We start from the raw sequence: 11,823 nt of genomic DNA, 5'->3' as shown, positions 1-11,823 counted from the left end.
ACAAAAAAGACCACTGCAATGGACAAATGCCCTGTGTCATAATGTTAACAAAAGAGAAATCATCTTTGTAGCCTGTCTGCCCCTTAATTCAAAACCACTCTATAATGTAATGGGTTGCTCCTTGGCTCATGTCACACCCTTCCACCAAGTTTCATGAAAATCAGGCCAGTAGTTTTTTCCATAATCCTACTGAAATCAAACAAACCAAACAAAAAACATGACCTCCTTGGTAGAGGTAAAAACCATTATTTAGGATTAAAGGATAAGTTCACAATTTTTAAAGTGTTCTTTTAATGGGAACTACACCCATTTTCAAAATTCATACATTTTTCTTATGGTCTAAGACAGTCCGAAAAACATCAGTAAATACGTACCATTTAAGTATAAAGTCTGGAGCTGCTTCATAGACAATGAATTAGGATAGATATTCTAAATCAGTCCAACCACGGGGTCCAGATTTCTCCATAGTCATTAGTTCAAGGTCCACAGAGTTTAATATGTTCAGCGTCATTCTTGGGTTTGGCCATGTTATCGAGATAGCTTGCTGTCTCCGTTGTGTAGCTCTCCAGTGTCCAGCTGTTAGTCACTCACTCTACAGCAGAAAACAGCACTTCAGAGTAAAATCTTTGTGCTGGAAATTCACTATACTTCAAAATAAAGTGTTTTTGGGGGGTTTTTTTTGTTTGTTTGGTTTTTTTGTTGTTGTTTTTTACAAACAAGTGACTTGAGGTATATTCAGAATGGACCCATGACCCACTTTTGGACCGCAACCCACCAGCTCGGAACCACTGTTTTAGATGACACTGAGAGCACCAAACTTCCCTGTGACTGGCCGTTATTTGACACCATATCTCAGGAGCCAAAGACACTGGTCAGATACTAAATTGGTAACACAAATCTTTGTGTCTTCCTCAAAACTTTGGTAATTTTATAGGCCAGGTGATACTCAACTTGCAGCCTGTGGGTGAAATCCAGCCCGATATAGAGTGCCAGGTGGCCTGCCAATTGTTTTCTACTTCACAAGACATTTTTTTATTATTTTAAACAGGTTATTTTTTGTTGCCAGAATGCATTAAAAGAATCAAAATAGAGCTTGTTCACAAAAAAAAAAGTGCCAGGGGAGGATCCTCTGGACCCCCTGACAGATGTCCAGACTATTCATTTATATACATTAATTACTAAAGTGTGTCATTAACTGGCCCCTGGCCTCCTGGCATTTTGCAAATGTGGCCCCTGGGTACAGCAGGTTGAGTATCGCTGGTATAGATATTCTGTTCTGCTGGTGTGTAAAGCATCCATGTATTATTTAGAATATGTAGCTTCTTTGCAACATCTATATTTCAAGCACTGTCTGTCATGGCTACGGAAGGGTCTGCACAGACATGGATATAAACTGTAACTGCAACTTAACTGGTTCAAGAATCAACCTTAAAGCTCAGTGTTAATATTGCTTCTAAAAAATGAAGAAAGAAAAAAAAAGAGGACATATTTAAAATGCATTTTATTTTCCTTTACAAGAAACAAAAGCAGACAAAGAAATAAGATGAGGGGGAAAGGGAGTGGGAAAGCTGTATATAAAGAGATGCAACCTCTGGCGTCCTGAAAAAAATATGTACAATTCAAAATAATATCCATACAAAACATGCCACATACAATAAAAATGATCATTATATTTATTCATATTCCCTAAAAGTATCTCTGCTGTACAGATGCAACATCTTTTTAAAAAGTAGGTGAGGTTAAAAAAAACCTTCAATTTGAGCAAACTTTTATTAAATTATAAGATATGCAGAGAACTTAAATTAAGATTCAGAGAAGTTAAAAATTATTCAGGCTAAAATCCAGTGAGCGGCATAATGTCTCGTCATGATCTTCTCTTGAAATAGAAACATACCAAAAAATATATATATCACTGCTTCGGATACTTGATCAATATCTACCACTTTAGAGAAGTTCTCCGTTATACTATGAGAGTGCAATTCATTACCAGGTTAAGTATGGGATTAACTTTGAGTATTACATCATAACATACATTAGGCCAAGTAACCATTTCACAAGGTTTACCAACACATTCACTTCTATAGGGAAGATATAAAAAAGCAAAACACTAACAATAGTCTAGGGAGTTCAAGATTTTCCATTCAAGAGTATATTAATCCAATTGTGACCGATTAAGGGACAGGTTTTGGTAATCAACAAGCAGTAGCATAAATAAAAAGAAAAATAAACACAAACAATATTACATAAATACAAATGCTATGCACCATTGTACTGCTTTACGCAAGAAAGTGATTCTCATGTCTAATCGGCGACCCTCCACGTGAATCCAAACAGGCTTCGTGATCACACCGGCCTCTCGTCGCAGGTGATTGGAGACGACCGGACATTTTTTCTCAAACCTATTTTTAACAAACTTGTCTCTGAGAGCTTATAGCAAAAAACACTAATAGAAAAAACAGGTAAATGCAAAACACTCTGGTTCATATACATAAAGATATTAGTTTGCCATTTTACATATATTTATATTTATATACAGCTTTATCTTTGTTAAAATGATATCCAGTGGTTGGTTTTTTTTTTTTTCTTCAATTTTTATTTCTCTACACTTTTTGACTTTATTGATTACAAAGGGGCTGGATAAAGAGTTGCTGTCCCCCTAATGCATATACTATATATACAGTTTGTACAACTTTGCATTTTTAAATCATGTGAGGTCTTAGGTTAGGGGGAAGGAGGAAACAAAGTAGTATGGGAAGGTGGAGTTTTTAGTAAAGCTCCCTTTAAAGACTTTTTTTTCATTCATCTTACATAGAAATGAAAACAAAATGCCCTTTTTTCCAATAAGTCTTTCCCTGCCATCCGTTCAGCCTCGAGAGGACAGTACCAGCACTAGAAAAGCACACTACAGGGTGGGGGGGTGGGGGGGAGTAGAAACACTGCAGGCTGTACTCAGGCAGAGGAAGACTTACTACAGTAAAGTTTAACAACAGTCCACTAAATAATACAGAGAGGAAGAGGCATGATTCAAAGTTTAAGGTTGAGTCGTGAGAAGATCGAGTTGTGGGGGAATTAAAAAGCATTAAATGGGACAGTAGTCATGCATCCACCCGGCTGGGTCTGCAGCAAAGTGGAACTTCAAATGTATGAAGCGACAAGCAAAATGTGTACTTGGTTAATTCTGTGATCCTACAGCCATTCACTCACACCATTACTGTCTTGAAGCAACTTAAAAAGGTGGATGTTATTGTGCTTTCACACAGCTGATAACACGGTTTCTTGAGATGCATAAATAAAACGAAAAAAGAAAAAGCTACATCAATATCCAGGAGGATTTGGTGGCATACAGGACACCCGCTAAGCTTCTGATTGTGATTCTTAATGCAATATCTTATCAAAACTGTCATATATTTCCTCTGTATAAACAATTCATGAATAATAATTATGTTGGCTCATTATTGTAAATCATCATCAGCATAGAGTAGATAGAGCAAACCTGCTGCTTAAGATTCCCTGCTTGTCCGAGAAGGCTAAGCCCATAAAAACATTCCCCCCTTTCCCCCCCCCCCCCCAGTTCCACAGTAGCAGTTAACAGTTTTTATACAAAGCAGTCGCTTCCCGCTAAATCAATGAGGTAGACTGGGTCCAACTAACCCACCTTGGGACTCCACACAGTCAGAACATCTGGTGCCTCTGGAGCCACAGATCAATAGCATCTCAGATTTTATATTAACTTACATCTGTTTTTTGTTTTTTTGTATTTTTTTTTGTATTTTTTCTCCATCGATCATATGTAGTTCTTACACAGAGCCACATCAGGATTGTCTAGCTAGCCAATATCCGTGTTATCTTCATTGATGACTTGATGGGGAAAGTGCCTTTTCTGGGAGGTGAGGGGGAGGTGTGGTCAGGTGGGACGGGAAATAGGTCCGACTTAAAACATAAAAATGCATCATTAGTTCATTCTTAGTATTTTAAAAATGGCTTTTTGTCGGAGCTCCAGGTGAGCTCTGCACTACGGGTATTGAGATCAGAGGGTCAGAATCATTTGGTAGATGTTGAGGATTGTTTTCCAGCCACTGTAAGGTTATTGAGAACAGTCGAGGGGGGGAAAGGGGTTTTGGCTGAGGAAAAAGGTGATTGACTAGTCCGAACATGAAAAGTTAGCCCCGCCATCGAGCTGCTGCCGATGGAGGTGGTCGGTTGCTTTTATTGATTAATGCTCTTCAAACCTTTGGCTACAGGTGTCAACGCTTTAGTCTTTCAATGACGGAGGCCAGCCTTCCTCCACATCTTTCAGAACAGCTTATGCACTGGCTATGTAGGATTCAAAGGCTTTGGCGCAGGAGTGTTCTGGCACCAGTGAGAGGGGAATTCTCCATTTGTATTTTTCTGGTTAGTTCATCCACTTTCGGCAATTCCAGGCTCCGCAGTGGCAAGGGATCTTGTGCTGATCGTCCTCGAAATCAAACTGGTAGTCATAGGTGAGCTGGAAGTGAGAAACGGAGACGGTTAATGGATGTTGAGATTTAAAAATTAACTTCAAAAACATGGTAAAATTAAGGGAACATCTAAGAGTGAGTGTTTGCTTGTCGTATTCACTGCACCTCTTCTCCCTTGGGGATCCTGCGGCTGGAAATGATGATAATCTTGTCTTCTTTGTCAAATGTTACAACTTCTGCAACACAGTTCGGGGCACAGGAATGGTTGACGTATCTGGAAAGGAGAAAAAATAGGTCAGTTAAAAATAGGGAGTGCACTGAAAGTTGAAGATCAGTCGGAGACCCCTCATTCAACTGAGAGTCTTCCAAGTTGAGCAGCTGAAAGTGAGTGCCCTCTGCTTTCACGCTGCTCCCCGGTACAGGAAGCTACGGACGCAGATCCAGGCTGAGTCTGAGTGAGACGGAGGCAGTTGCCCGCAGGAAGAGAGGCTTTGCTGGGTCAGGCTCCGAGATAATGTTATCTTCTGCATTCTGTTTAGAAGTGGTGAATTTACAGTTCACAGCAACTTAATACAATACAGTCTGTGGCTGATCCATCGTTAGCATGCATTAGCTCTGAGGGCTTACTTGGCTTGTTATCTTATGTATGTGGATATCACTGTCACCCTGAAACTCACACCAAACCCTGTTCAAACTCTCAAACTCCATATGGAAAGAAAAAGGATGGAATAGTCAAATCCCACTTGACTGACATAGTTCTGAGTCGGGCACAGTCCTGATTAAAAAATCATACTAGACTCAAGGGTTAACAATGAGGCAACCAATAACAAATCAACACCTACCGAGCTGGGCCTCCTGTCAGAGTGGCATCAATCACCTGCTCGTTGTTTATGCGGAACATGTAGATCCCACGGTTCTACGTTAGAAGAAAGAAATGAAACAGAAAAAGGGTGAGACACACTTTTCAATTCAAAGTTTTTATTTTTTACAGACCTATATTTCTTGTTGGTTCTCAAGTGTTGTCAAACTGTGGATTAAATTTGGGCAGCTCACCCAAATATGTATTTCCTCACCCCAAAAAGGGTCATTTATGTGTGTACATTTTGTCCATTCTTAAACTTTAATCCGAAGGAACGCTTTATGTGTACTTTGCATCATGTGCCAGTTATAAATCAGCATACCTGCAACTCGTAGATCTTCTCACGGCGATTCGCCACTTCGTTGCGTATGACAGTGCCAATGTACTCGATGACCATGGTGTGCTTCTCCAGATCCTTAGCAGCGTACAGACCCAGGCCCTGAATGCGGGATCGTGCCAGATACACGTTGTTCTTCCACTCGGTCTTCAGGCGCCTATACTGGGACGACTTGGAGTGGACAAACTGCTTGCTGTATGGTGTGTTGAGCTCTCCAGTGAAGGTGCTCTGGTAGGCCTTTGACACGCTGGTGCTATTTAGAGTGTGAGGCCTTGAGACAGACAGAAAGTGAAATGTGAGACGGTATCCAGTCATTCAAGGTTCTTTGGTCAAAATGCCTACAACAACTGTACAACAAATAATTAGTTTTAAAAAGCTGTGCTTTGGTCCTTAACATGTGACTGCATTACCTAATATGTAACACTGAGTTAAATATAGGGATATCATTGCTTTATCATTAATATATTAACCGCAGAGAATATTTTTGACCAGTTAGCTGTGTCGGTCTGCAGGTTTATTTTGCTACAGTTTTGTAGCACTACTAGCACTATGCTGTACCACAACAGCACTATAATACTACACTTTTTAGCTAGCAGCCACTGTGCTGAATTGCACACCTCCACGTTTATATGAGAGCTTGCTATGCTAATGCTTTCCCCACCCATGATACTGTTGTTGCTGGTCCCCCCACAGGCCGCCCCAGTGAGTAAGCAGCTTAATTTTGTACTGTTAACCCCTTTAGCATTATCAACTACGCTATCACTGTTAACTCTGTGTGCACCTTCAGCGGCATCAGCAAGGCTAGTGGTGCTAAGATAATAACCATGTTTCTGTAGCAATGCCATGTCGCTAGCTAGTCCCTGCCTGTCCTGTGCACAGTGCAGAGTTGCTAGCTAACCAGTGGAGACCTGTGGGTGGGTAGTGAACACCATGTTATCCCATGTTAATGCAGCTAACTGGCTCTCTTACAGCATAGCCAAGAAAAATGAAATAAAAGACAAGACATTTACATCACAAAACATAAAAATTTGACACCTTTAACTGGAGAGCGCTTTAAAATGTGGTGCTAAAGTTCACACTGTGTCAATGAGTCGAACTGTGAATGAGTCAAATGGGTGTCAGGTTATAGAAAGCAGGAACTAAGTGAAAATCACCTAATGCCTGATGTTAGCAAATTTTTACTTTTTTTTTATCTACTGTGAAGGACTATGTTGCCAGATGGAGGACAAACTTTATAATTACTGAAATAATAAATAAAAACTGTATAATTATAATGCTTTATTGTTATGCTTTGCTGATAATGATGTGGTGATGAGTTATTGTGCAACACTTCTCAATTTTAAATCAACAAGCCTCTTTAACAAGCAGACATGCTTCAAATGATTTCAGCACAATCTCACAGGTTTCTCTCTGCCTGATAATGTGCCTATCTGTACAGAGCATGTGTTGCTGTAAAGTTCACTGTTAATTTCTTGTGACTTATTGCTAAATGTAGCTGCTTTACCTCTTGCACTGTGTGGGGACTTTGGGCTCAGAGCGAGCACAGCCAGTGGGGTTGATCATGAGGGGGAGCTCCATCAGTGGGTGACGGCCGTATCGGAACTGGTAGTTCTGACAGTTCTCCACTCCAGGCAACTGAAGCACAACAAACACAAATCATGTTAGTCATGCACTTTGATGTACAGGAGAACCACCGTAGCTGTAGCACACACGTCTCAACTACTGGGCTTCATTTTGGGTCTGGTGAAGCGTTCTGCATACTGTCATGCCTGCTTTAGTCAATACCAATCTATCAGGTGACGTAGGTTTTTTCATCAGTTGTCAGTATTTCAAGTATTGAACAGATTTGGCAGTTATTTCAATTAAAATTTGTTTTGACCGTCTGCTTGCTAATTCATAAGTTTATTACCCTACCCTTGGATGTGTGAATACTGGTTTGTAAAGGGTATGAATTACATCAGGGAGAAAAGACTAAATCAAATGGGAGACAAAGTGGTGCTTATTCTCGCTGCAAGTTCTTACCGACTCCGTGATCCGCATGACAGCATGAATTGTGAGGCCGTACATCTCCTCTCCCTTGACATGTTCGGTGAAAAGCTTCAACATGGATGATTCATCTCGTAGTTTAGCAACCTGCTGAACCACCCGCTCCCAGATCCCTAAACACAAAGGCGATGAATTAAACACAGTGAAAGTTTCAAGTGAAGAAGTAAAACACTGAGAAATACTATGTCAAATAAAGTGGGAGCAGTGTGCGAGTTCTTACCTTCTGGAGTAGTGTCACGGTACTGCAAATCCTCCATGCCATGCTCCAGGACACGCACCTCGAACAGGGGACGACCTTCATCCTCGTTGATGCGGCAGCGGTAACGACAGCGCTTGTTGGGCACACGCGTGCTCCAGTAGATGCGTGTGGCCTCATAGCCAACAGGGAAGATGGCAGTGGGTGAGTGGAAGTTGGCCATTTGGGATGGTAGCAACTGACCAACGGCATGAAAGATGAGACCACCAACACGGAACAGGTGGACACGGTCGCCTCGCTGTAAGATGCTGGCGATCTGCTTCACCTCATCGCGCTCGATGTAGACACGCCGCAAAACAGCGAACATGCTGAGTTCGTCTTCACTGGGGCCCTTCAGCTTGTGCTGGGTGCACAACATGGTCTTGTCCTTGAAGAACATGCAGCGTGCCCGGATGGCACAGGCGAAGTGGTAAACATTCGGGCAGCGAATTCTGTTGCAGCTGTTTGTGGCACCTGTTTTCTGGCAGTATGCGCAAAGAGTCCGCAATCCACGACGCAGAGCTACCTCCACATTGATGAGGGCACCCCCCTGCGTCTCATACACCTCTGTGGACCACAGGGCACAGTTGAGGTGCACCCACAAGTCCACATCAATGTTAAGCAACCGGGCTGGCCCATCTGTGGCTCCATCACCTTCCTCATGGCAGAAGCAGCATTTGCGTTTATCCCGAGGCAGCTTGTCTGGTCGGAGAGTAATGCGCAGGCGTTCCATTAGCTCAGACACTTCACGGCTGCTCTCCTTCTTGGACCCACCCTTGCGTATTGTGATGACAATCTGAAGACGCTTCCAGCGAATCCCCTTCCATTTTTTCACCTTGGGATGTACCACCTCCTCATCAGGGGAGAGAGGCCTGCGCTGCTTGATGGCCTTGGGGGAAGAGTCCATATTACTGGGAGAATTTTTAGGAGGTTGAGCCTCATCAGTGGCCAAGTCCTCTTCCTTGATAACAGTACTTAGATTATCTTCAATAGGAGCAGCAGGGGCAGCAGGGGCAGCAGGAGCAGCAGGGTCAGCAGGAGCAGCAGGGGCAGCAGGGGCAGCAGGGGCAGTAGCACCTGGGACTGCAGAGACTGTTGCTGGATCAGTAACTGACTCTGGAGCAGCAACTTCAGGCTCTGTGACATCAGTTGGTTGAGCAGCATCAACAGGAGGAACATCATCGTGTTCAGGCTCAGTCGTGACCTGGACGTTGGTGGGACTGGAGGGAGGTGGAGATGGCGAAGCTGATTTTTTGGAAGGTTCAGCTTCACTAGCTGGTTCAGGGACAGGTGGGGGAGGATGTGGAGGAGACGGTGATGGGGGTGGAGATTCTTCCACTGGTATACTGGGAAGGTGCCGCACATCCAAGTCATTTACTTTTGTTGTGTAACAGTGCTGGGCCGGTTTGTCTTCTTTATCTGGGAATTCCTGAAAAAAAATGCACATAAGAGATCTTCAGCTTTCAAGACATATATATTGCCTGATATATGATGATTAAAAAAAAACAATAAATAACAAAGTTCAAGACTGTAATGACTGACCTGTTTTATAAGTGCCAGAATGTCCACTTGTTTCTTTAGTGTACACCCTGGTAGAGACACGTCAAATTGCCTTAGCCACTCATCCTGACTGGGTGAAGCGCCGTCCTTTGCACACAGAGCCCCTGGAAAACATGACCACATTATTATTAGCCTTTATTTATGAATTAATAAACTTAGAAAGTCTTGCAAAGCTAAACACAGATATGTACATCAAAATAGGCTGAAAGATCAAGATTATGCTGTTTGGATAAAGTGTACATTTTTTTTGTTTAACCAGAAACAGTGTTGTTCCTATTAGCCACTTAGACACAAAACAGGGTCCAGACTCAGAGAAAAAAATTCTTAACCTCTGGATTTTTAAGTTTATTTGACGTGTAGAAAACCACACAGCAGGTCTTCAGCATGGTAGCGGATTTGCTTCCCTGTCAGTGTAAAAGTATGTCACGTTTTGTGGACACAACAGTACAATCCAAACTAACAATAATCTCTACAGACATACCCGACTGGTCGGATCCCTTCCCAGGCCCATCCACTCCAGACATGTCAGGGTTTTGGGGAGGGAAAGTCACCTCGTAAGAACCTGGCATCTTAATGTTAAGCAGCTGGGCCATGTGCACCATGACGTCGTTCAGTTTCTGGAAAAAAATGTTTAAAATAGTTTAACATAGTTCAACAATGCATGAAAATAAAGAAAGCTTAAACAGGGTGTAATGATATGGCTTAGTACCTTTGCTGCAGCAGAGGACAACGTGAAGGTAACAGACACTTCGTTGTTTTTGGCCTTGTCCCAGTGGTTGGATGTGGAAACTACCTTGCCATCAGATGCTTCAAATGGTTTGTTTTCTGGGAACGCTACAACAACAACAAAAAAAGCATAAATACATTTTTTGGGCACTTTGCATTTTACCTGGCATCTTAATAAAATCAAATTGGTCTTGAACAATAAAACTTAATGCAACACATTCAGGATGGATTTCACCAGAACATGTACACACAGATATAATACATGAGAGATGTTGCTGTTGTTTTTGAGAATTACACCAGGATGTTGTGTAATACCTGGGATGGCAGTGCGAGGTATGAGGGGGATGATGGGGGATATTGCTCTTTCCGTCTCCTCCTCTTTAGGCTCCCGTAGGTGAGGGAAACGTGGCGTTTCATCTCCTACGTTACTCTCTGGGGATGATGCTGGGATGATGCTTTCTGGGGCATCCTCGTCGTCACTCTCCATCCTGTTAGAAAGACATTTCGTACATTTATAGCCACTAAGCAACAAGAAATCCATGTATTCTGTTTGACAAAAAATAGAGAGGATCATTCTATTGTACCTGATGTCCTCATTCTGGTTATGTGGTGGGGTGGGAAGAGCTGCAAGGATGTCTACACTCTTCACATCCTCTTTAACGGAATCTGAAGGGAAAATTATATTAGAATATTTAGATAAGATATTCAAGAAAAACATTCATTTAATGCTAAAGCCCAGATTGTTTACCCATTGGCTCCTCTGCTGGCTCTGTGTCTTTCTGACCCTCGGACATCTCCTCCCCAGGAGTCACTCCATTCAGCAGCTTGTGCTGGACTGAAGGTGGAGGAGTAGGTGGCAGGGAGGATGGAGGTGTTGGTGGGTTGCTGAGGTTACTCTGTAAAGGCACGGAACATTATCCTCATAAAGTGACTGCTTTTGAAACTTAACTCAACATCCAAATGTTATCACAGCCTGCAACAGCTGAGTGCAGGTAATTGTGCAGCTTATGCCTAGTTCACACTAAACGACTTGGAGCTCCCCAACAAAAGCTAAATGACTTTGGGGATTCTTAATGGTGAAAGATCTTGTAGTGTGTGGCCCTGTGTTGCTGATAAGTCATGTAGTGTGAAAACCACAACTTCAAGACTCCCAGATACAAGATGGAAAGTTACGTACTGTTAAATTAGCTTTAGTTATACCTTTGTGAGTAACTGAGAATAGTAGTCTGGGATGTTGTCCAGCACTGCATTTCCAAAGGATCCTTTGAGTTGGGCTTTGCCATTAGCTGGGCTGCTTCCAAAAGGGGCAAACAGATCCAGACTGGCCGTGATTGAAGGCTCCATCAGGGGCAGCAGAGAGAGACCCTGGAGGGTCAATGTTCATTAGTTTACATGTTGAAGAACCACTATTTGAAATATCAATTGCAAATATTATTTAGGAAATTCATTTTAACATCCTTTTACCTGTTTGAGTTGTTTTATCAGAGCTTCGGCACTTTTCCCGACTTCTTCCTTCTTATTCTTCTTCCGTGCGTTAGGCCCTCGGTCTCCAGCTGCCTTGTTAGTGCGCTTTGGCTTTTGTGGAGGAGCCCTTTTTGTTATAGACTGTAAATCCTATAAG

The 11,823-nt window shown here is 42.3% G+C and overlaps 1 protein-coding gene across 6 annotated transcripts in view; it reads right to left on the bottom strand.

The window, feature by feature from the left end:
* Nucleotides 1-3,875: 3,875 nt before the first annotated feature.
* Nucleotides 3,876-11,823, bottom strand: part of kmt2d (lysine (K)-specific methyltransferase 2D) — a 33,887-nt gene continuing 25,939 nt past the window's right edge. For all 6 annotated transcript variants that reach the window (XM_033629629.2, XM_033629627.2, XM_033629632.2 and 3 more), the window contains exons 41-55: nucleotides 11,667-11,816; nucleotides 11,403-11,567; nucleotides 10,951-11,098; nucleotides 10,787-10,868; nucleotides 10,518-10,690; nucleotides 10,186-10,310; nucleotides 9,958-10,093; nucleotides 9,459-9,580; nucleotides 7,902-9,345; nucleotides 7,658-7,794; nucleotides 7,140-7,270; nucleotides 5,621-5,906; nucleotides 5,282-5,355; nucleotides 4,605-4,713; nucleotides 3,876-4,486 (exon numbers count right to left, since the gene is read on the bottom strand). In XM_033629629.2, coding sequence (XP_033485520.2) covers nucleotides 4,394-4,486; nucleotides 4,605-4,713; nucleotides 5,282-5,355; nucleotides 5,621-5,906; nucleotides 7,140-7,270; nucleotides 7,658-7,794; nucleotides 7,902-9,345; nucleotides 9,459-9,580; nucleotides 9,958-10,093; nucleotides 10,186-10,310; nucleotides 10,518-10,690; nucleotides 10,787-10,868; nucleotides 10,951-11,098; nucleotides 11,403-11,567; nucleotides 11,667-11,816 — 3,375 coding nt within the window. In that variant the 3' untranslated portion in view covers nucleotides 3,876-4,393. The remainder of the gene's footprint in view (nucleotides 4,487-4,604; nucleotides 4,714-5,281; nucleotides 5,356-5,620; nucleotides 5,907-7,139; nucleotides 7,271-7,657; nucleotides 7,795-7,901; nucleotides 9,346-9,458; nucleotides 9,581-9,957; nucleotides 10,094-10,185; nucleotides 10,311-10,517; nucleotides 10,691-10,786; nucleotides 10,869-10,950; nucleotides 11,099-11,402; nucleotides 11,568-11,666; nucleotides 11,817-11,823) is intronic.

This window comes from Epinephelus lanceolatus, chromosome 8 (genome assembly GCF_041903045.1).
Source record: "Epinephelus lanceolatus isolate andai-2023 chromosome 8, ASM4190304v1, whole genome shotgun sequence".
Taxonomy (NCBI): Eukaryota; Metazoa; Chordata; class Actinopteri; order Perciformes; family Serranidae; genus Epinephelus; species Epinephelus lanceolatus.
The sequence above is the reverse complement of the archived record's forward strand: the minus strand, read 5'-3'. Positions and strand labels throughout refer to the sequence as shown.